Genomic DNA, 23957 nt, shown 5'->3' with positions numbered 1-23957 from the left:
ATTGAGGTCATTTTGCCTTTCATATCATCATAGACCAGTCATTAGGCAACAAGGAATTTACCAGACTCAAGCTGAAGTTTTGAACAACATACTCTCCCGCGGTTGCTTTCAGGTGTAATATTATCATGATATGGCATTTCTGTGTATAAAGGGGCTACTTAGCCCCTTCAATATGCACATCATGGAGAAATAAATCTGATGGTATAAAGAGTGAACACTGTCAGTTACTGACACACAGGAGATCAGTTTTTGTTGTCGCGACAAACGTCTCTCACCACGCGCGGCAATGCCGAGGAAGATTCCGTTCTCAGTCGTGTACTCCAGCAGCACGGACGATGGCTACAACAGCAAAGAGCTGGAGATCCACAACCCGCTGGTCAAGGGCTGGGTCGGAGGTCGCTTCTGCCTCTTTCCCCAGGAGATAGTGTTGCGCATGCAGGAGAAAACGCGCATCAGGAAGCTGCAGCTTTTGGCTCACCAATTTTTGATCCGTGAGTAGAAAAAAAGGAGCAGATATTGAATATGCTGTATAATGGATTATAAGATAGTGATATTGATTGTGCAGTATCATTTTGACATCGTAACATAAAAAAATGATGAATTGTCCAGTAAGGGAGTCCATTTTGCTTGAATTAAAACCTGCACAGCTTTCACCATCACCTGCAGTGTAATATGTTGATGCATTGATAAACAGGACCAGAGGTAATACAAGTGTAGTGTGCAATAAAGATTGAAATTTATAAGGCATCCACACATTTCATTTCACAAGTTTATGTAAGTTTTACTTCTACATCTGTTTCTCTTCTTGGACATTAGTACCAAGATAGAGGTCATATGCACTTGTCTAATTTACTTGTATTTTATATTGTTCAGGAATTCATGTCATTGTACTGGCTTTAATTTTGTCCATTTAATTTTGCCAAACTCTCATGTATCAAAGTTGAGTGATAGTAAAACCTTACACTTCTGTGTCTCATCCATAACTTTTCATCAAGTAGATACAGTCCTTGATTTTATCATTCTTTAAGAATATGTAACTCATGATTTGATTTTACAAGTATGGTCAATGTATTTTTGAATTCTATTACTCTGAGCCCTTTGTAATGCTATGAAAAGTGAGTTTTCATTGTCTCTTGTGCAGAGTTTCAAGTCACAGGTTAAATGTTATGTATTACCAATTGTATCATTTTTAAATTTCCCCCCACAGCAACGAAAATAGAGTTCTTCATCGGAAGCTTGCCACCTGATCATGTCAGCACTTTGAGTGGGCAGAGATACAAGAGATTAGGGTAAGACTTGGAAACTTGGTAAATTACAAACATACAAGCATGAAATATACATAATAACCCTTAGATGTAAATCTGAATCACATGTAAATTTAGGCCATATCCACAGTTACATGTGTGATGTTAGAAGGCAATTACATTTGCATTACATATACAACAACGTATCTGCAGGTTGATGTGCTTGCTGGTAGGAGTATTTATAAAGTAGTAGCTTTAAAAGCTTTAATAAGCCAGTTCGTAGTACTTTCTACTTTGCGCATGAGCAGAAAAAGGTCATTTGTACCAAAAGGCACGTTTGGGTTTTAAATTCACTGAGATAAGCATCTGTGATATAATGATTATTCATGCATCCTTGTAAATGTTGCTTGCCAGTACATCCACCTGAGAGCAAGCCTGGTATTTGGCAACATGAATAAAACAGTTTTTGCATTCAATGCAAAACAATGAAATGGATGCTTCCCCGACGGTTGATTGATGGACCACTCTGGTCACCTGGGGGGCGTTTCATGAAGGAACTTGTCGGATAAAATATCTGACAAGTCAATTATATCCGACAAGTTTTGAGAAATTCTTAAGTCTGATTGGCTGATTTCTCTGAACTTGTCGGATATAATTGACTTGTCGGACATTTTATCCGACAAGTTCCTTCATGAAATGCCCCCCAGGTCTATGCACGCTCATTCATTGTTTGAACATGAATTCCATAATGTCTCTTTGAAGACGATTGAAGTGCCTAACCAACTGAGAAAAAAGAAAGGTCATTTGTATCAATGTGCACATGAGCTAATTACGAACTGGCTTATTGACGTAGACTAGCTGTCAAAGTGCTGTCTTCTCTTTTTGCTGAATAGTCTGATCTGTACTGTGTGTATGTGTTCGTGAGTGTGTGTGCATGTTTTATTAACCATTCATATTTATGATGTACTTTTATATTCCTGCCCCTGAAATGCATAAAACTATGCAACAAAATAGCAATTAGAAATGACATACTCAATGATAATCATATTATTGATGATGACAGCGCGAATAGCAATGAAGCAGTGACAGGTATACAGTGTAGATGTTAAGTATGATAGTGGTAGTGATTGTACTGCTTCTACTTAAAATACTACACTACTACTACCACAGACTACAACTACTACTGTACTGCACTCATAAAGCCTTCATCATCTACCTGTTTATCTCACAGGTTTGTGACACTCTCCGATAATGCCAAAACGGGGTTCAAGGCCCGTGAGCTGAAATCTGTCCACGTAGATGCCATTGGAAAGTACCTGAGACTTGTCATCTACAAAAACCATGTCAACAAGTACAACATGTACAACCAGGTAGACCAGAAAACTACCAAAGAGAGGATGTAGGGTGGTTTACAAATTAGCTTCTTAGAGGGTATGCCAAAATGTGCATGCAATCATATACCACCTGTATATTTCAGATAGATAAAATCAATAGAATAGAAACAAGAATATGCTCTTTTCATGTTTTCACATATGAAATTGCATACTAAAATATTTTTAAGTCCACCTATCACCAGCATAATTTGCCAAATGTTGTGTTTTGTATCTCAAAAAAAAAAAGACAAATGTTTGTCAAACTACAGAGCAAGGACAGATTGAAAAGTGCAGTTTGCTTAATAGCAGCTACTGGTAGTCAGAACCCTGCATTTTGATATTCATTCTATGTTATTCTCTGGCAATATTTCCAAGCCTTCGATGTACAATAGCAGTATTGTGAAAGCATTTTATGACTTTCGCTTTTGACAGTTTTAAGCTTTAAAGGTCTTGATAAACTTGTGTCAGTGTGTTTGTAATTGCCATAAGAAAGTAATTATATATCTGTTTATGTCATCATGAAATAATGCTCATGAAATCCCAAGTCTCTTCCTGTTATTACATGATTAATAGAATCCATGAGAATGTAAATAAAAACATTCATTTCCCCCTTTTTATACGCTTTTTTTACAAGGTCGGTCTGGTTGCTGTTAACATCATCGGTGATGAGGTTGACAGTGAGAACAATGTGAAGAAGGGCCCCAACTCTCGCGTGAATAATGTCATCAACCAAAACATGCCCCCTGGGACAGAGTTTAAGGATGAGGTGGAGGATGGGAGTAAGTGGGAAGTGGCCCCCGCTGTCCTTGGTGCTGTCAACAAGTAAGATCTTGCTTTTCTTTGCAATACTCAAAAATTCTACAGAAGTGACTCTGTTCTAGCATTAACATCACATCTGCTCTTCGGTTCCCATCAGATGTATAATGATGAATAATTTACTGAATTTCCAACGTTCTCTACTCTTTAGTGATTTGTCCAAAAGTTAGTCACAGTTTCAGCCAGAATATATTGCTCATGTCAGGATGATTTTTGCCTTTAATCATCTGTGTATACCTATGATACATCATCTGTTAATAGTGGGATGAAAGATGAGCTATTATCATCTATATAGGACGTTTTTAGCGGCGCATTAAAAACGCGTATTGAAGTCCGCTCAATTTTTACCGTTCAATATCAGAGCATATTGAACGAAACGCATAGGCCAACGTATTAATTCCCCATAGGCTACCGTTGTTACTTGCCGTTCAAGATCATACCATATTCAATTCTGTCTCGTCTATTGCGCGAGCGCTTGCTGAATGCGCAAACGCTTGCTACTAGTGCGCGTCGTTTTTGTTACAATTCACAAGCGCGCAAGCACCTTGCTAGTTGTTTGTTTCATGTACGCAGTTTTAGGGGCTTCCCCTTTTCAGCGCTGGGATGTGACTGCCGAGTCAACTTCAATGACGAGTAGAAGCCGGGTAATTTTGTGCAGTTTATGCTTGCTCTACTTGATTGTATAGATGATAATAATTATATTGGATGGCCTTGATTCATGGAATACCAGGGAATATTGCACTCGTTAGGGCCAATATTGCACTCATCTTCGATTCGTGCAATATTGGCCCTAACTCGTGCAATATTCCCTGGTATCCCATTCATAGCCATCCAATATAATATAAATATTCTTTCTTTTTTTTTTTTTTGAATGCTTTTGAGAACACAGAACCTTCAAGCTTCTCTTCCTCAGTTCTTGCCTACTGGTTATGGAGACACTGGATCAATTTTTTTACTGCCTTTTTACAGCAGTGAAAAATTAAAGTGCGGTGACATTCAAATCTGAAGCTGCATTAGGAGATACTGTATGACACTTATAATTCAAATCTACTCTTGGACAAGTCCTAATATTTTATTCTACACCTTTGTTTGCCAGTTCCAGATATTGCTCTAATGTGATTCTATGTATTTGTATTAATGTGTGTGTGTGTGTGTGCTTCCTTGCTTCCTGGCAGACCCGACTTCATCTCCCCAATGGATGACCTAGCCTTTGACATGTACCAGGACCCAGAGGTGGCCAACATCATCCGGAAACTGGACACCAGGAAGAACGAGGCAGTCATCAGTGAGTCCAGCCAAACACAAGATATTATTATAATAGCATGTCCAGTTCCAGTTGAACAGAGATACCCCATCACGCTAGATGTAAAACGTAGATGAAAGCAGAGCAGGGATTCAACCCCTTAGCATTGTCATTGCCATCATTCATTCTTTCATTCAAGCCTATGGCACGTATGTGCCTGGTTGATACCATTTGCTGACTATTGGTGGTCACCTAGGGCGAACCACGAGGGGTGGGCATCATTCGCCTTTTTTTCTTGTGTTGCCATAAGCAGCCCAATTGTACACAATGTCAATGGCATGTTGGGATGGTGGTACAATGCACTCCTGTTGAACACGATTATAACAAAATTTCAGATACAACAAAGTAAAATTGTACATTTTATTTATTCGGATATGACAAAATTCTGATATAATGAAAGAAAACTGTCAGTCCTGTGAATGAGGACTATGTTTTAATTGGAGTTGGCTCTACTATTTGAAGAGGGATAAGCCCCTCCCTTCCCCCCCCCCCCCCTTCATCTCAATGCACATTTGTCTCTGCACAGGTCTGTAGACAAATGCGCACCTTTTCCTCTCTTCTAAGTCCCCACCCCATCTAAGTTTATAGACTGACGGCTTTTAAACAGGGAATGTCGAGTGAATTCAACAGGAATTACAATTTACAGTGATCAATACATATGTCTTTGTGTGCTTCTTTGTGTTTACTTTAAAAATATTACGCCGTGTTTCCTCTGTTGTGATGAAGATAATTTTGCAAGTAAGTGCAAAGTAAGTTTTGAATTTCATATTTTCTGATTTTGTTCAACAGAAGAGCAGTTTGATCTAGCCAAGAGAGTGAAGTATGCCATCAATGATCTACAAAAGGTATGCCTAGTATGCCTGTTAGCTGATGATTCATCATGACTCTTGTAGCGATTCAGTTCTCGATTTTATATTATTTTTTGTGTGTATGCATTTATCATGATACATAGCATGTCATAATATTTTGTAGTGTAGCTGAATATTTGCAGGGTGCATGTTGAAATGTCATAGGCCTATAATTTAGTGTAGTGAGAGCAATAATCTTTTGATTTTCATTAGCATTACACAATTATGAATGAGATGATGATGATTAAATTATTAATGTTGTTATCATTACCAGAAGTAGTAGTAGCAGTAGTTGAAGGAAGAGGAGTAGTGTAGTAGAGTCAACCTTGCCTAAGTTGAATCTATTTGGACAGAAGAAATAACTTTCACTTAGAGTAAATGCTACTTATGAGGGGTTAAAACCAATAGAATATAAGAGAAGAGGACTTGAAAACACCTTCGACTTGGGCGATTATTTGACATATGCGAGGTTGACTTAAACAAGGTTGACTGTAGGAGTTGTAGTAGTAGCAGTAGTAGTAGTGTTAGTGGTAGTGGTAATGGTAGTAGTAGTAGTGGTAGTAGTAGTAGTAGTAGTAGTAGTAGTAGTAGTAGTACAATGTAGTAGTTAAAGTGTATGTAGCAGTAGTGGTACACTGTACTACTATTTCCACATGTAAGACATTTATGTGTCATTATTCTCATGGAAATATAGTGTATTTGCAGTAAAATGCATATTGTATGTATATCTATATCTATGTTTGACATAATGATTTGTGCATCAGGAAATTTTGTGAAAAAAAGAAGTGATCAAATTGTAAGTTTATTGGTTCTAACAAGTGCTACAAAATATGATCTTGTTCTACATTCAGGTTGGAGAGAGGCTGGGGAGATACGAAGTGGAGAAGCGGCGGGCGATAGAAACGGAGGACTACGACCTGGCGAAAGTCAAGAAGATTCAGATGGATGAATACCGGCTGCAGATCTACAAACAGCTGGAGCTCTATGACCTCCTAGAGATGACCAAGGTCAGTGGTCAGTCCCTTGTTTGGTGCAAACAGTGGTCAGCTGATTGGTGCAAAACACCTTGGCCCTGTTTTATGAAGAGTTATAATTGATTATGTAGGTGCTTTCTATCATAAGTCAATGGCAACCTGTGTGTTAAGGAAATTTATAATCAGTTATATCTTTTGATAAAACAGGGCCCTGGCCCCATTTCATAAAAAAGTTGTTATGATAGCAACTTTTGCAGGAATGGCAATTGTCGTTGTAATGGCAAGAATCCAGCTTCCTGATTTGCTGTTGCTATGGGAAGGTGCCATTCCAGTAAGAGTTGTTATCGTAACATCTTTTATGAATGGGGCCCTGGTTACGTACCATGCTAATGTACATAGTAAATGCTAATTCATTATATAATTCATTATATAATTCATTATATATATATTCATTACATAATATAATTCATTATAATTCATTATACAACGATAATACAAATATCATAGATAATGAATAAAATTTCAAGGTGCTTATAAAAGAAACATGTAGAAAAAAAAATATTATAATTAGTACAGGTTGATCTGGTCATATTAGGCATGAATGTGAAACACTCTAGATGCTACAAGCAACATTTCACAGCACATTTATAAGAGAACTTCTGAAAAATTACTGTTTATTGTGATATTTTGTCAGAATGAGCACAACTTGGCCATCTAAATGCTCCTCATTATTTTAGGACTGTCAAATACTTTGATAAAATTATATACATATAAGCAAGTTCTTGAAATTATTGAAGGAGGAAGAGTAACGTGGCGCGTGGTTGAAAGATTAGCATATGGATACATATCCAGAGTTTGTGGTATTATCTTTAACCATGGCTATTTCATCTTTCATGAGCATTACCTGTTAGCTCTTATCAAACACATTCACAAATGAGTCCCAGCAACTTGCTGAAGTTTCTATAAAGAAATAATAAGAAATACAACACCAACAAAAAGTCTTGAATGACATTTACATGCCTTGATATCATTTGACTCATTTTATCGCACTTTCCCTATGTGCATATTTTTAATCCACATCCCAAGGAGGATGTAGACATGCTTTGATAGTTAAATGTTGTATCATCATAATTTAGTATTGTTATGGTTTTATGCTTGTTTGTTTGTTTGTTTGTTTTTTGCATGCTGGTTATACAATATATCGCTGATCTTCTCCATTTGCTTCGACTTCCATGACCTATGACTTCCTATAAAGTTAGCTTTATTTTTATTTCCTTATTTTTTTATTTATCATTTATTTATTTATTTATTTTATTTTTTTATTCATTATTTATTTATTCATTTATTCATTTTTTTAATTTATTTATCTATTTATTTATTCATTCATTTATGTATGTATGTTTTAATTAATTAATTAATTAATCAATTAATGTAATTTATTAATCAATTTGATTAATTAATTGATCAATTCGTTGATTAAGTAATATAGTTTATTAATCAATTAATTCATTTATTTATTTCTTTATTTCTTTATTTGTTTATTCATTCATTCATTTATTTATCTATTGTCAAAAGCAGTATGTTTAATGAAGCATGTGTGATACACATGTCACTCTTCCTTTATTTCTTGCATGCCTCAGTCCCTAGTTTGGCCACCAAAGATTACCACTGTAAGTTTGCTGGTCCTGTTTGTATTATAAGGGTATCAGTATATCATGGCATACTAACAATATTTATCTCCCTCCCCCATCCCCCACAATGACAGCTAGTTTGAACCATTCTTGTACCGTGTGAAACAAATGAAATGAAGAAACAAAGTTATCACAAACATGTTGTATATGAAGTGCACTTACAGTAAAAGCTGGAAATGTAAATCTTTCATTTATCCTCATCAGTTTCAAGTCAAATCAATTCATCATCTGACCATTGCACCAGTCCTTCCTGTGTTTGTAATGCACTGTTATGTGTGGCTAAAAGTCAAGCATTGGTGTGACAAATCTATGTGTGTGCAATGTTTGTAATGCACTGTTATGTGTGACTAAAAGTCAAGCACTGGTGTGACAAATTAATGTGCGTGCGATGTGTTCAGTTATTCGCACATAGTAAATGATGATAACATATCCAATTATTGTGCGCACTGTAAATAACACTCCTTTGCTTTAATACACATGTGGGAATGCATTGTAACATGATATCTGTTGATCGCTAATACGTACCATAGTGGAAAACTACAAGTGTATAACACTCAGCAACTCTTGAGTTTATTCTAATGTATAATCTATAAAGTAGAGGGCATAAAAAAAAATCTAAATACCCATCTCCTTGAAGCTTTTGTTGCTTTTCCATTATCATACTACAGTATGGTGAATAATGCTTACCAACCCCAGTTGTGAAATATTACTGGTATTTGTACTGATCATTTCTGTGTTGTTTGAATGAACTGCTTTCTAACATTAAGTAACATATTCATGCAAATGCTTCCTGATTAGTCAAACATTGTCATCATATTCTTGGCTGTTGGGTTTTATGTATTACAAATGTAGACTGCACTGAGCTGTATCATTATAATTTTTTTACACTTGCACAAGGTTGGAGCCAAAATTAAACCATGTATATACATTTACATGTATGCATATAAGTAAATAAATGTATGGCCTAAATACACTTGTACATACTTGCAAAATTGACTGAAAGTAATTTCTGTTGTTTGGTTGACTTTAGATTTGAGAAGCAGTGGCATAGGAGTACTGCCTCTATACTGTTTCTTCCCCCCCCCCCCAACAGTATATGAAAACGTGCATACAAATGTATTGTTATCCGTAATTGTGTCTTATACAAACGACTTGTAGGTTCAAGTGGGTTAATTTAGATATACTGTGTGTTCACAATTCCCTCTCACTCACAAAAAGACCTGTGAGTCATCTGTTTTATAAAATGGATCAGAAATTCCTAAAAATGTGGCTAAATTTTGAACTAACTGTATTTTACTGGATGCATTTAAAAAGCATGTGTCTGGTAATTACCAGATGCACAGTTATGGAAAAAGGCATGATTGAAAGGAAAATAAAGAGTGCAGTCAGTAAGAAATCATAACATGGCAATTGACCAATCAGATTGCAAGAATTCCCTAACCCGTTTCATAAAAGACATCTTCATATCAACGTTCATCAAAGACATTATCATATCAACTACTGCATCTTCCACCATCAGCCCGAGGTGACCCCAATCGTTGCACCAAAGCACCTGTCGCCACGGCAGGAGGAGATTGATGCAGTCGGGAAGCCGCTGACGCCCAAGCCGGGCCAACCAAAGCAGAGTCCCAGGGATTCATCCCCGCCGGTGGCTCCCAAGGTGTCATTCATGTACAATGCCGATGACAGACCACTGCCTACCCTCAAAAAGTGAGTGTAGCAGTAGCCACAGGAATCAATCTGCTGTAAAGTTTTCCTTTTCTCTCTGTCTTGAATTTCATTTTGAAAATTTGAGGCATAGGGGTTTGCTTGCTTGTTTGTTTGTTTGTTTGTTTGTTTGTTTGTTTGTTGATTGTTTGTTTGTTTGTTTCATTTTCCATCTGAGAAGATGGCTGGATAGCCCATATTCAGCTGCACTTAAGCTGGTCTTCCATGAGGTCCAGTTGGATGTGAGGCGGGTCCACTTCACCGGGTCAAACACCCTTCTCTTTGCAATGAATAAATGAAGCGGGATCTTTTACGTGCATGAGTTGTGACTCTCTCACACACGGGACCTCCATTTCATGTTGGTTGGTGCATAAATGCTGTGAAAGCCATCAAGCAGTACCACAGGAAGTTTTTGTCTCTCTGTCAAATTAAAGGACAAGTTCACCTTCATCTAATTGTGAATTGAGAGAATGCATCAATATTAATAGAACATATCAGTGAAAGTCTGAGGAAAGTGGGACAATCCGTTCAAAAGTTGTGAATTTTGAAATTTCAGTGCCGCGATCGCTGGATGAGAAGACTACTACAGCTTGTGATGTCATGTGTAGAATGATATAAAGAAAATATAAAGACAATTCAACATATTTTGTCTTTGCTCATCTATTACAAGTTAACTTGACATGCCTCTTTCAGAAGGCAGGGGGAATAAAATTACCCTTAACGTACGTCAGTGACAAGTCGAGGGGATGTGTGCTTTTGTCAAAAAATGAAACGTGAAATTCTCTTTTAATGTTTTCCTTATATCTCCTTCTATGCATGTGACATCATAAACTATAGTAGACTTCTCACCCAGCAGTGACTGGGCAGAAACTTCAAAAATTTGTAACTTTTGAATGGATTTTCTGATTTTTCCCAAACTTTCCGTGACATGTTCTGCTAATATTGCTGCATTCACTGAATCCACATGTGTATGAAGGTGGACTTGTCCTTTATCGGAAACAGAAGCTCAGGTGATCGTTAATTCTCATGGGGCTCTTGTTTACCCCTTCCCCCTTACCCTGTAGTTCTCCCCGAGTGGAACCAGAGCCACAGCTTCCCCCGGTGGAGGAACCGGAGGTGGACCACACCGCCGACGAGGAGACCGGAGGGGGTGGGACCTTGGGCCAGTCGAACACCCAGGCCAACATGAAGAATGTGAGAGAGCTGGACACATCCTCCGAGGTCTTTGGTAGGGACAAGGTGAGAAACTCTAGGCACCTCTTCTCAGTGGTAAAGCAGTTGAATCTTCCATCATCAGCTCACTGGGTACTGTCTTGTAGCAAATTTGTAATTGATTGTAAATTTGCTAAGTACAGTCCTGTTATAACTTTATGATTATTTACGTACTACTAGAATTAGGTGTGCATTCACTGCACTTCAGTGTAATACATGCAAGGATAAAGTGGTGATAATTATGCTGAAAATGCTCATGAAGTTTCACAGGCTTACAGCCATACATTAAATACTACATGTATTTTTTTTATGCACATAGTTTGCATTATTTAAATATTACACTTAAATTGCAGGCTTATGGAGAATAGAACCTGTAATTCTAGTGCATTTCAGAGGAATGACATGAGACCCCTACTAGGAAATAACCCTGAATAATTTTGTATTTGCATTAAGAAATATTACATAAAATTGAGAGAATTATATAAGGGGATGTGTAGCACAGTCATAGATTTATTTCAGGTTCACAGCATTATCATTCAGCATAACTAGAGAGCAGAGAATGTAAAGGAGCGAGAGAGGAGAATTTTAATGTATGTTACGTGGTTTCAAAGCAAAGTAACAAATTAATTTCAGATTTGCTTTTGTATCATGAATAAAAAGATTAACCCATTAAGGATGGGCTGATTTTGCTACAACACGCATTTTCCATAGACACCTGCCCAATGATACTCGGGACTCGTCCTCAACAGGTTAACTCTATGTGTGTAACATTAATTTTCTGTCCATATGTTATATGTATGAAATTTGTGCACGTTTGACTAACTGGCACAGAAAGGGTTAAATAGCTGGAGAATGAATGTGGAGAGGAATAAAAAGTGTTTGAAGCACAATGATGTCATTCTCTTGTCACAGCTGAGAAATCTATCAGAGAGTTGGTTGGTGTAAATACCGGTATAAAATGAAATGTGATGGATGACTGCTTTGACCCCTGCCATTCAGGTGTTAAAGGCTTACTCCAAGAGTTGGGCGTTGCGGGAGGAAGGGTTCAACGAAGTGCGGAACCTCATGGAGACAGACGACGAAGGCAAGGAGAGGGAGGATCTACGCACCATGCTGCGATCTGCCATCTTCCTGGCCTCTAAGGGCCTGAAGGATAAAGTCTTTTCAGTAAGTTTCAACTTTCTTTCTCTATTGCCTGCATGACTCAGCTTTACTTACTGTAAAAGTGGATACAAGTAAAATTTTCGCCTACTTTCGCGTCTCATGAAATTTTAAAAAAATTTCCACCTTGCCAAAATGTCCACTTTAACAGTAGTATATTTCTGCTGGAATAGCACCTTCATTCAATCTTCGGTTTTCCATCATTTTTATGCCTCCGCCACGAAGTGGTGCCGGAGGCATTATGTTTTCGGGTTGTCCGTCCGTCCGTCCGTCCGTCCGTCCTTCCGTCCGTCCGTCCGTCCGTCCGTAATGAATTTTGTGGCAAGCGTAACTAAAAAACCTTTGGAGGTATTCTAATGAAACTTGGCATGTATGTGTATTAGGGGGTGAAGTTGTGCCTATTAACTTTTGGGTGCACATGCTCAAGGTCAAAGGTCAAAAGGTCAAGGTCGAATACATAAAATTTCACTATTTCCTCCATATCTATGCATTGCCTGAAGATATTTTCTTGAAACTTTGTGTATACATGTATTACCCAATTAAGATTCTCTGGTGAAAGTTTGGGGTCATGAGGTCAAAGGTCAAAGATCAAAAGGTCAAGTAAAAATTTCACTTTTTTCTCTGTACCTTGGAAATTGTTCAAGGTATCTTCACGGAACATAGTATGTATGTATACATGTACTGACTGGCAGTGCCGATCATCTAGAGAATTTAGGGTTCATGGGGTCAAAGGTCAAGGGCAACACTTCAAAATTTTACTATTTCCCTCATATTTATGCAATGCCAGCAGGATTATTTTTTTTACACTTGGTTTATGCATGTATATTGTAACCCAATAGAGATTCTCTGTTAAGTTTTTTTTCTTTTTTTTTTCTCAAAGGTCAAAAGGTCAAAGATCAAGTGAAAGTGCTGAACTGACTGTTTCCTCCATATCTAGGAAATGATTCAAGTTATCTTGAAACTTACTACATATTTATGCACGTTCTGCCTGACAGTGGTTATCTTAATATGAATTTAAGGGTCAAAGGCCAGATGAAAATGGCAACAATTTACTATTCAATACAGAAATTGCACTTTTTCTCCATACCTTGAAAATTACTCAGTGCATAAACTTATGAATGGATCAAAGTCAAGTTAAAGTTCTTAAATCTCCAAATACATGCTCTCCTATTCATCCAATTAAACCTAGGTCAAGGAAAGTGAATATTCAACACATTTGTGACAAACTTGTCATTTTAATATTTTGCCAATTTTGTGAAAATGTAATCACACATTGTCCACATGTACTATAGACCTATTAGGAGAACCATGCATTATGGCGGAGGCATACCAGTCGCCATAGCGACATTTCTAGTTTCTTCTACTTCTTCTGATTCACCATTGACATGCTCTTCTGATCTCAGGTATTCAACTCAGCGGTGGACCTCACCCGCTACACCTTCATGGAGTTCATCCCAAAGCACAAACTGGGAAAGAATGAGACATCGCAGGCTGTGGACAAGATCCTCCCAGAACTCATGTCACGGATCGGTGATACTGTAAGTCAGTGTAATTTCTTTTCTTTTATTTCTTTCTTTTTGTATAAGAGGGTGAATTGTACCTGTGCCAACACAAAAGGTACTTCACTTTTTAATTTCTTGCTTCTGCATTTGTACATACTGACAGTTATGTTATCATTGTGCTAATCAAATAATTAGCAACATGTCGTGACTGTCCAATATGGAAATGTTTCATAACCATGCCTGTACTGAATAGTTTACAAAGCAAAATTTTTGAAAACAGAGAAAAACAATGGAACACAAAAATGGAATTTTAAAGCAATTTCCTCATTACTTCATAATGTTTATTTGTGATCAACATCAGTATTTTTTGAAAACATGTGAAATATCATGATTCTGTAACATTCTTGCACTTTGCGTACATTCATTCACATTTTAAGTACCACATTTCTTTGAACTTGTTTTGGTCTCCAAAGTTAATTTGAACATGCATTGGCATGCATTTATTAAATTTGAACACAGTGGTTTGTGTGTTTGATGTAAACAGAGGGGTGTGTTTCTTTAATGCAAAGAGAGCAGTGTGTCCCTTTAATGCAGGCAAAGCTTCATCTACAGTATATGTAGGCTAATAAGCCATGCTGTTATCATCTACTGTGCCCCCCCCCTTCCCCCATTCTTCACACAGAATGGCAAACTGATTGCCACGGACATTGACTTCATCATTGAGATGGCCACGTTTTCCGACGTGCGGCCCCTGCACTCGATCCCCAACCAGTGCCAAACCCCGTTCAAAACCAACAGCCAGGCCAAGATTGCCGTCACCAGAGTCGAGATTGTGGAGCGGCTTATGCGCGAATTAGGACTAGACAGGCACAGGTGAATTATTTTCCTTTTCGTTTGTCTTGTTCAGAATTATAGTTGTCAATGATGTAGTCTCCTCAAATACATCTTTCTATTGATTGACTGATAACATGATTTATATCACCAAAATCACTTATGTTTTAACCCATTGAGGATGGACTGATTTTACTACAACACGCATTTCCCATAGACACCTGCCCGGGTATACTTGGGACATCGTCCTCAACAGGTTAATGTTTTGTATGTTATGATAGGAGCCTTTGTTGTATGTGGATAGCTATGATCCTACGAATCACAAAGCCATTACCATTCAGGATGATAAGAAAATTTCAATATGTCATCCATTTTCTTCTTTTGAGTACCAGTAATAAGCTCCCTCTCAATTACAATGTACACTCCGATTTACTCATATTTTTCACCTGCAGTATTCTGATGATTAATGCTTGTCCCTAAAGGGTCATTACAGCAATTTATTCTTGTACAAAAAGATATTTCTTGCCAGCCAATATTCGATATTTCTTTCACAGTGGTATGACGACAGTGAGCGTCATGAAATTTGCCAACCACGCCCTGGAGCACACGTCGGGGGCAGTGAGGGAGGCTGCCATCAACCTGATCTTTGAACTCTATAAGGTCAAGGGGTCAGAGGTCAAGGATCACCTCCCCCCAGAGGACAGGCCCGCCACGTACAAGAACCCACTCTACGCCCGCATCTTCGACGGCCTCAACAAGATCGACGGAAAGCCGACCAGAGCTGAACTGAAGGTCTGTCCAAGTTATATGTATGTCAAGAACCTGAGGGGCGCCCTTGCTCTGATTCGATCCATAGCAAACAACTATAGCCTCATTATTTCTGTGGTTGCCATTTGTATTCAAAGTATCGTTGACAGCATAATAGTAAGAGAGTCAAAGGACACCACTCACATTATGATTTACCTCAAGTCTAGGTAGTAGTAATGTAGCCCTGCCTTGCTGGGGAGATCTTTGACTGTATGTGACTGCTATAGTTTTGTCTGGTACCATGCATATGATATTTGTCGACTCTAACCCTGACCCATCAGGACTGGGGAGGGGGAGGAGGGGCAGATTCCTGCAGAAATTGTCTGCTCATCCTAAGACTGGCTAACCTGAATTTCAATGCATATCTTATAATGGCAAAAGATTACACAGAACTGGAAAAAATTGGAAAGAAATTTACACAAATTTGCCAATTTGAGAGAAAGAGAGAGAGAGACATAAATGAATTTTAATCTTCTAAAGAATGCGATATGAATTACAAATGTATGCTAAGATTAGGAAAACAGAGAAATCCCAAACGAAGGTTACTGTATACGCTGTTATTTTCGCGTACAGATACTTTCGCGAATAATGAGGTCATAGACATTTTCGCGCGATGTTGTTTTTCGCGAATCGACGCTGACGCTCACGTTAATGCTCTATTAACACAGTGCAGGGAGACATTGCTCAAGGGAAATTTTTACTTTAAGCTGCCAAGAATCTTGCAGAGACTGGTGGCTGTTCCCTTTGTGCTACAGTCAAGGGCAACTCTTTGTATACCAATGCCCAAGTAGGTGAAGTCAAAGACGGGGCATGTAACCATTCTCTAATGTCACCATGTTTCTGCCCTCAATACATCCTAGGCCCAGGAGAGACTGGTGGCTGTTCCCTTTTTGCTACAGTTGAGTGCAGCTCTTTGCATACCAATGCCCAAGTAGGTTTAAGTCAAAGATGGGGCATGTAACCATTCTCTAATGTCACCGTGTCTCTGCCCTCAATAAATCCTAGGCCCAGGAGAGACTGGTGGCTGTTCCCTTTTTGCTACAGTCTAGTGCAGCTCTTTGCATATGTACCAACGCCCAAGTAGGTTTTAAGTCACAGACGGGGCATGTAACCATTCTCTAATGTCACTGTATCTCTGCCCTCAATACATTCTAGGCCCAAGCCAAGGCAGCGAAGGAGAACAATAAGAAAGCCAAGCAGGCGGAGATTGATGAACTTCAGTCACAACTGGCAGAGCTCAGGGCAGCAGCCCAGGCAGCAGGAAAACTGGTAATTCCCCGCATTTTACTTCAGTTTAGTTTTTGTAATTGTGTTTTAATCCAGACCAGTGCCAAATATTCAGTGTCCAGTATTCAATATACAGTATGCAATATCCAATATCCAATATGCAGTGTGCAATATGCAATATCCAATATGCAATAGCGAATATTCATTATCCAATATCAAATATCCGATACCCATTCAATATTCAATATACAGTATGAGATATCCAACCAACATTCTGTATCCAAGATTTCCAATATATACATTTCTGATATTTGAAGTTTTAATGCTGCCATTGGGGGATGAGACAACAACTACATATTTTGATGTCACATGCGTACAAAAAACAACATGAAGAAAATGTAAAGGAAATTTAACATATTTGTAGTTTTCTCACATAATAAAAGAGCACTTTACCTGCCTCTTTCAGAAGGCAGGGGGAATGATATTACCTGTAACATATGTCAGTAACAAGTCGATGGAACATGTACTTTTTTTTTTTTCAAAAAAACAATGAAATTTTGTAGAATTCTCTTTATATTTTCCTTATATCGTTCTACGCGTGTGACATCATGCACTGTAGTAGTCTTCTAATCCAGCAGTGACTGCGCACAAAGTTTAAAGATTCATGACTTTTTGATAGATTGTCAGATTTTCCTCAAACTATCACTGATGTGTTCTACTGATATTGCAGCATTCACGTAATCCACATGTACATATAGGTGAATTCATAGTTCAATCTCCATGACAGTGACAAAAAATTGACAATCGATATTTTTCCTGGATTGCAGCCCCCTGAAGCGGAAGAAGAGAAACCGAAAGGGAAAGAAAAAGGAAAGGAAAGAGGAAAGGAGAAAGGAGATAGAAAAGACAAAGGAAAAGATAAAGATAAGAGGAAAGGAAAAGAAAAGGACAAGGAAGAAGAGAAAGATGAAGGGAAGGAAGCAGAAAAGGACAATGGTGGCCTTAAAGGTAAGTTGTGTGCAAAGTTTTCATGTACCGATATATGCTTTCACAGTTAAAGGAGAAGTCCAGGTCAGTCAAAATTCAGTCAGAAATGAAAGAGTGACATTTATGAACACAAGAGTGAAAATTTGATCAAAATTCAATAAAACATAGAATAGTTATGAAATTGTGAAGTGAAGATAATTTTCATGAAAATATTTTCTGAACAGTCAGTATAAATATGGAAATGAGTGAGCAGATGATGTCATCGCTTCACACCTTGCCATAGGATTATACAGTAGTTTGTACACACAAGCTGGAAATTTTCATTTGTTGTTGTTGTTGATATTGTTCCAATGAAGTTACAAATAATATACATCCCTGTCTCAAATTCTCATATATCTCACTGATCATTAAGATTCAGCGAGGAGTTACATATCGTTTTTTACGCTTTTTTTGCAGAAAAATTGAAGTTTCATCAGTTTTTTTTGTACACAATCAGTGGAAAATTGTGAGGTGATGACATCATCTGAGACAAGCAAGAAAGCTGGAGGCTTGCAAGATGAGGGTTATAATTGAAGGTACAGATGAGAATTGTGTAACACATGAAGAGCACAAACGAACAATTTACACATGACCGAAAAATAAAAAGTACTAATATTGGCAACGATGAAATCACGATAAAGTTCTCAAACTCCTCAATTCCTCCACCGTAGACCTGCATTCGCTATCTATTTCCCGTTGCAGCGCCCACGAACAAGAAGATCCCGCCCCGCGCCCCCAGCATCGCCGACCAGTCCGAGTTTGGGGAGGACATGGACCAGCAGTGCATCTTCTGCTTGGAGAAGGACCCCAAGTTCAAGGAGGAAGGGTTGGACATGCACTACTGGCGTTACTGCCCGATGCTGACCAAATGTCAGTCCTGCAAGCAGGTCAGTGACCCCTTTAAACTCATCATGTCCAAGAAACATGGTTTTACGATGCATCGTTAAGCATAAATTTTTAGTTCTCATTGTAAGTGTTTTGGGAGAAAGAGTAAAGACTGAAACTCTTTTGATTGAATCCTTTCATGTTGTTCATGTTTTTGTATTAAGTTGCAGAATTTTCAAAAACGTCTTGATTGCTAGGGTATCATAGAAGACTGACGAGGCTGTTTCTTTCTCAAATTAGCAAAATTCAATGTCACAAATTCTTTTCTGATTAGTGGAGGTTTAATACACTCTCATGCAATCTTTCAATTTGTTGTACACATGTATATACTTCAAATCTTACCGGTACTATGTTTTGACCTTGAGGCATATAAACCTATATGCCGTGTTCACAGCTTGAACTCTTATTAGTGTCCTTTTGTTTTGCTCAGTGTTTCTTTTATTAAGCTTCTCACCAATTGCTTTGGGTATTGTTAGGCATAAAGATTGAACTGAATAGATGCAATTATATCTGTTTGTGTTATTTCAATATCTTGTAGATGGTGGGGCTATGTCATATGAAATTGATATTTCTGGATTCTTAAGATATGTGACCCTGCACCACAAAACAAACAAAAAGTCGCCAGCCATGGATTTTTATTTAAGGACAGATTCTGAAAGAGCAGACTCTAAGCTTTGAAATGATGTATAACTCCATTCAAATGGACTCTCCTGACCTATCTAAATATTGGAATGAAAGCGCACACTCAGGAAAACTGTGAACCGAGAAAAGAGGCTCTGAAGTACACGGTCTATCTGTCTATTCAAGCGCTCAGTAATTCAAGCGCTTTACCAAACCGTGCTAGCTGTGCGATGAATGGTACAAAAAAACAGGATGTAAACCACTGGAGCAACAACAATGAAGGGATTATCAGATTAAATTGAAATTGAGCATGTTCTATTAATACATTCTGCCCATGATTAATGCCAACTTTCAAAGCAGTAGCATTATCCTTTCAAAAGTTATCGGACTTAGAAGTGAAGAGTGTGCAAAGGGATATCAAGAAATGAAAAGGGGACTCTAAGATTCCCTGATCTCACTACCCTACAAAAAAAGAAGAGTTGTAGAAAAACTACTGAAAATGCACTTTCCCACTCATTTTATGATCCCAAACTTAAGAATAATGTAGAGGAAGGATAGCTCTTTAATAAAATATGAAAAACTAAATATTGACTTGGTTGACCCGTTTCACCGTTTTTGAGTCCTTACGTGAAATCAAGGGGTGCGACTTTTTGTTCGTTTTGTGATGCACGGTCACATATGTTTGTGTGCTTTTACCCAGCAGTACTTCCATCAAACGAAGTGCAGGGCACATGCATTAGTGTCACGAACCTTGGTGCTTAGAGATTTGACTGGTTTGTCTGATATTGTCTGTCTGTGTGTCTGTGTTTGTGTTTGTGTGTGTTTGACCTTTGACCCATTTTGCAGGTGGTGGAGGTATCTGGTCTGACGGACCACCTGCTGTCGGAGTGTGAGCAGAGGATGGAGTTTGCGAAGTGCCCTCGCTGCTCGGAGACCCACAGCAAGGCGGAGATTGACAAATATGTGTCTGAGAAGTTGTGCCAACGTAAGTGAAAGGATAATCCTTCCTATTTCCCTGGCTACCAAAGTCCCATTGCAGCCCACTGTTTGGTCCTGTTCTTGACTCACACAGATTTTATGTACTTTCGTGTTGATTGTTGGTTTGAGAAATTTTGTGTCAAAAGATCTCTCAAGTTCAATTTCACTGCATAACTAAAAGCAGAACACAGCATTTTTTTTTCTAATTTTGATCAAAGTTGGTCCGTATGTGTGAGCAGGTGTCAATATGTAACTGTAACCATGCCCCCTCCCTTATTATCCTCATGTAGCTGCCAAGGCCGGGAGTGCCCGCTGCCCCCTCTGCCACTCCAACATCCCCCAGGGCGAGGAGAGCTGGAAGAAACACCTCATGGGAAAGGACGGATGCAAGGCTAGCAAGAGGAGGGAGCAGTCCCTCAAACGAGGTGAGCTGCGGGTTCTCGTTTAGAGCCTCAGGGGTCTTGGTGTAAAATCATTGATATGGACTTGTGCACCGTGGATATCCTTTTAAAGATCAATTTTGGATCAGAAATACATTGTAACTTGATTATAGAAAAACAGACAAACTGTTTAGAAGTACAACAAATGCATTATAGTTGTAAGTTTTGTAATTAGGTTTTTGTGTTTTTTTTTTAAATGAGGAGACTGCAAACTACAAGCCCTGCTTTTTGAATTTTAGCAATCCCCTCCATTTCGAACAACTTTCTTTCGGTATTTGTTGTGAAATTTACAACATTGTATCTCAGTTCACAGTTTGTTTGTTTCAGTACATTGTTGTGTTGATATGTGTATTCATATGTTATAATTATATTTTTGGAAATGAAAATAAAAATGAAATTAAATTTTATCAAAAACAGATTAAAATAACTGTTGTGAAATCTTAAAGGTTTGCTAATTTTTATTAAAAATTGATATGAGTATCCAAATAAGTGAGCTGATGATGTCATCACAATCTCACAATTTGAGTATTTTGCTAATTAACATAACAAAGGAAGTCATAGTTGAAAGTGGCCTGTGATGTTTGAAGCAAAAGGGTAGTTTTTGCCTTTGTTGTTTTTGGGATTAATATTAAACCCTTCTGTACTTTAATCACTCATCAGTAACATACATGCCTCCAACTCCTCTCGGCCAGTCAAATTAGATATCCTGAATCTGTCAGTGAATCAGGATTAAGTAATCCCACAAATCCATATTTCATCATGCTCACCATTATCGTGTGAGACTGTTGCGTCACTATAAGCTCAGTGGGTTTGTCTCAGCAACAAAACATAGCATTTTGCTTCTGACGAAGATTCTGCTAGGATCGAAAGCTCAGGCCCCTTTTGACTCCCATTTTAGCAACAAAACATGACATACAGTGCACTCCTGTTATAACGGACACAGTTATAAAGAAACTCTGGTTACAACAAAGTAAAAAATCAAGCTGTAACATTATCCACTCAATGTATTTTTATTATGCCTCCGCCAACGAAGTGGCCGGAGGCATTATGTTTTCGGGTCGTCCGTCCGTACGTACGTCCGTCCCGTTTTGTTTTTGTCGATATCTCAAGAACCGTGTGGTGGTTTTGCATCAAACTTGGTATGAGGGTATATCCTGGGGGGATGATACTTTGTTTGGATTTTAGGGTCACGGGGTCAAAGGTCAAAGGTCACAGGTTATTTTGTGAAAAAAAGGTTGAAATTTCATGTTTTTCTCCATATCTCGCAAATGGTTCAAGGTATCTTCATGGAACTTAGTATATATGCATGTATATATACTAGGGAAGTTGGGGGTCAAAGGTCAAGGTCAACTCCTCAAAATATCACTACTTTCCTTATATTTATGCAATGCCTGAAGGATTTTTTTAAAACTTGATGTATTCATGTATAACCCAATATATATTCTGTGGGAAGTTTCTTGCCAAAAGGTCAAAGGTCAAACATCAAGTGAAAGTGCTAAATTGCACTTCTTCCTCCATATCTCAAAAGTAACTCAAGGTATTATCATGAAACTTACATATTTATGCATGTTCTACCTAACAGTGATTCTCTTTGGAACTGTGAGGTCAAAGGTCAAAGGCCATGTTTAGATAATACTATTTTACCATTTGATACTGAAATTGTACTTTTTCTCAATACCTTGAAAATTACTCAATGCATAAACTTATAAAAGGGTCAAAAGTCAAGTAAAAATAATCAGTTCCCCCAAATACCTGCACTCTGACGTTTTAATCATTCATCCAATTGAACCTAGTTCTACAAAAGTGAACATCCAGCACATTTGTGGCAAACCTGTCATTTTGCCAATTGTGTGAAACTGTCATCACACATTGTCAAGACATTGTACTATAGACCTATTAGGAGAACCATGCATTATGGCGGAGGCATACACCAGTCGCCGTAGCGACATTTCTAGTTGTTTATTTCTTCGGTTAGAACGAAATTTCGATACAATGAAAGAAGACTGCTGGCCCCGAGGACTTCATTATAGAGGGAGTCTCCCACTGTATATAATATCACAGGTGGTGGTGGGGGGGGGGGGGGGGGGGTGATGATGCCCCCAGAATAACAACAAACAAACAAAGTAAAACTTGACAGTTTGCAACAGTTTGCAGCAAAATGTGTGAAAGCATTAGGGGTTAAATATTTCATTGCCTTGTCCCCATCCTTTACCGTCTCCCACGACAGCCAAAGCTGCGAAGAGTGATGCAGCAGGACGCAGCAGCAAAGCCAAGTCGGAGGCCAGCAGTAAGGACAAGTCACAGCCACGCAGCAAAGACAGGTCAAGGGCCCACAGCAAGGACAGGTCAGAGGTCAGCAGCAAGGACAAGGGGTCAGAGGTCAGTGGCAAAGACAGGTCAAGGGCCCACAGCAAGGACAGGTCAGAGGTCAGCAGCCAGGACAAGGGGTCAGAGGTCAGTGGCAAAGACAAGTCAAGGGCACACAGTAAAGACAGGTCAGAGGTCAGCAGCAAGGATAAGGGGTCAGAGGTCAGCAGCAAGGACAAGTCTGAGGCTGCAGCCAAGCCTAGACAGAGGGAGAAGAGGGACAAGCCCAAAGGCGGTGGAAAGACATCCAGAGCGAAGTAAACCTGAGCAGTTCTCTGTGCAACATCAGAACAGTTCAAAGGTTGACTACAGCCTCTTCCACTGCCTGGCCCGTCAATTATAGCTGAATCGTTTCATGCATTTTGGGCTCTACGTATTCTATCTGTCTATCTGTATGTATCCATTATGAAATGAAATTGTCACATTTTTGGAAGAGCTCAGCATTTCCCGTATCCAAAATATGTGATTAGGTATGGGTTATGCGGCACGTAATAGCAACAACAACATGCGAAAATCGAGAGTGTCTCATAGTAATGGTATAGTGATTCATTTCATTTGAGATTTAGATTTTTGACTCTACTCTGTGTCTTTGTATGTATCCATTATGGAGTAAGATTTTCGTATTTTCTCATTCATGGAAACATGATAAAAACAAAAACAATAATTCTGAAATGAATGAGTTTCTCCATGGCGATATTTTTTTTTTATTCCATGGCAGGGTCCAGTAATATCAACTGTTATCAATGCAGGATGAATACGTTTTGATCTTTGGATATAGTCCATGAACTTTTACATTTAAAATTAATGGATGCTGCATCGTATGACATTATCCAAGTTTTATAGAACAAAGGTGTAAATTGCATTGGAATGATGATGATATCTACACACAAAATGCTAATAGAGGAGTGTGTGTGTGTGTGTTTTTCTTCATCAATATACAAGAC

The 23957-nt window shown here is 38.4% G+C and overlaps 1 protein-coding gene across 1 annotated transcript; it reads left to right on the top strand.

Moving 5' to 3' along the window:
- The first annotated feature begins 286 nt into the window (after positions 1-286).
- On the top strand, positions 287-23507 carry LOC140238680 (centrosomal protein of 104 kDa-like). The gene is made up of 20 exons (XM_072318580.1): positions 287-491; positions 1208-1289; positions 2476-2614; positions 3252-3439; positions 4609-4718; positions 5526-5581; positions 6436-6591; positions 8199-8228; positions 9769-9959; positions 11021-11195; positions 12168-12335; positions 13733-13867; positions 14514-14704; positions 15217-15454; positions 16625-16738; positions 17524-17704; positions 18425-18609; positions 20075-20213; positions 20497-20631; positions 22874-23507. The coding sequence occupies exons 1-20, from the start codon at positions 287-289 to the stop codon at positions 23272-23274; spliced, it is 3219 nt and encodes a 1072-aa protein (XP_072174681.1). The 3' UTR covers positions 23275-23507.
- The last annotated feature ends 450 nt before the right edge of the window (positions 23508-23957 follow it).

Source organism: Diadema setosum, chromosome 15, assembly GCF_964275005.1.
Source record: "Diadema setosum chromosome 15, eeDiaSeto1, whole genome shotgun sequence".
NCBI classification, from domain to species: domain Eukaryota; kingdom Metazoa; phylum Echinodermata; class Echinoidea; order Diadematoida; family Diadematidae; genus Diadema; species Diadema setosum.
Note: the sequence above shows the minus strand (reverse complement) of the source record. Positions and strands in the feature narration are given on the sequence as shown.

Coding starts and splice junctions, on each gene's coding strand:
- LOC140238680 (XM_072318580.1), top strand. CDS start 287: ATGCCGAGGAAGATTCCGTTCTCAGTCGTGTACTCCAGCAGCACGGAC. Junction 1,290..2,475: donor CAGAGATACAAGAGATTAGG/GTAAGACTTGGA, acceptor TTTATCTCACAG/GTTTGTGACACTCTCCGATA. Junction 11,196..12,167: donor AGGTCTTTGGTAGGGACAAG/GTGAGAAACTCT, acceptor CCTGCCATTCAG/GTGTTAAAGGCTTACTCCAA.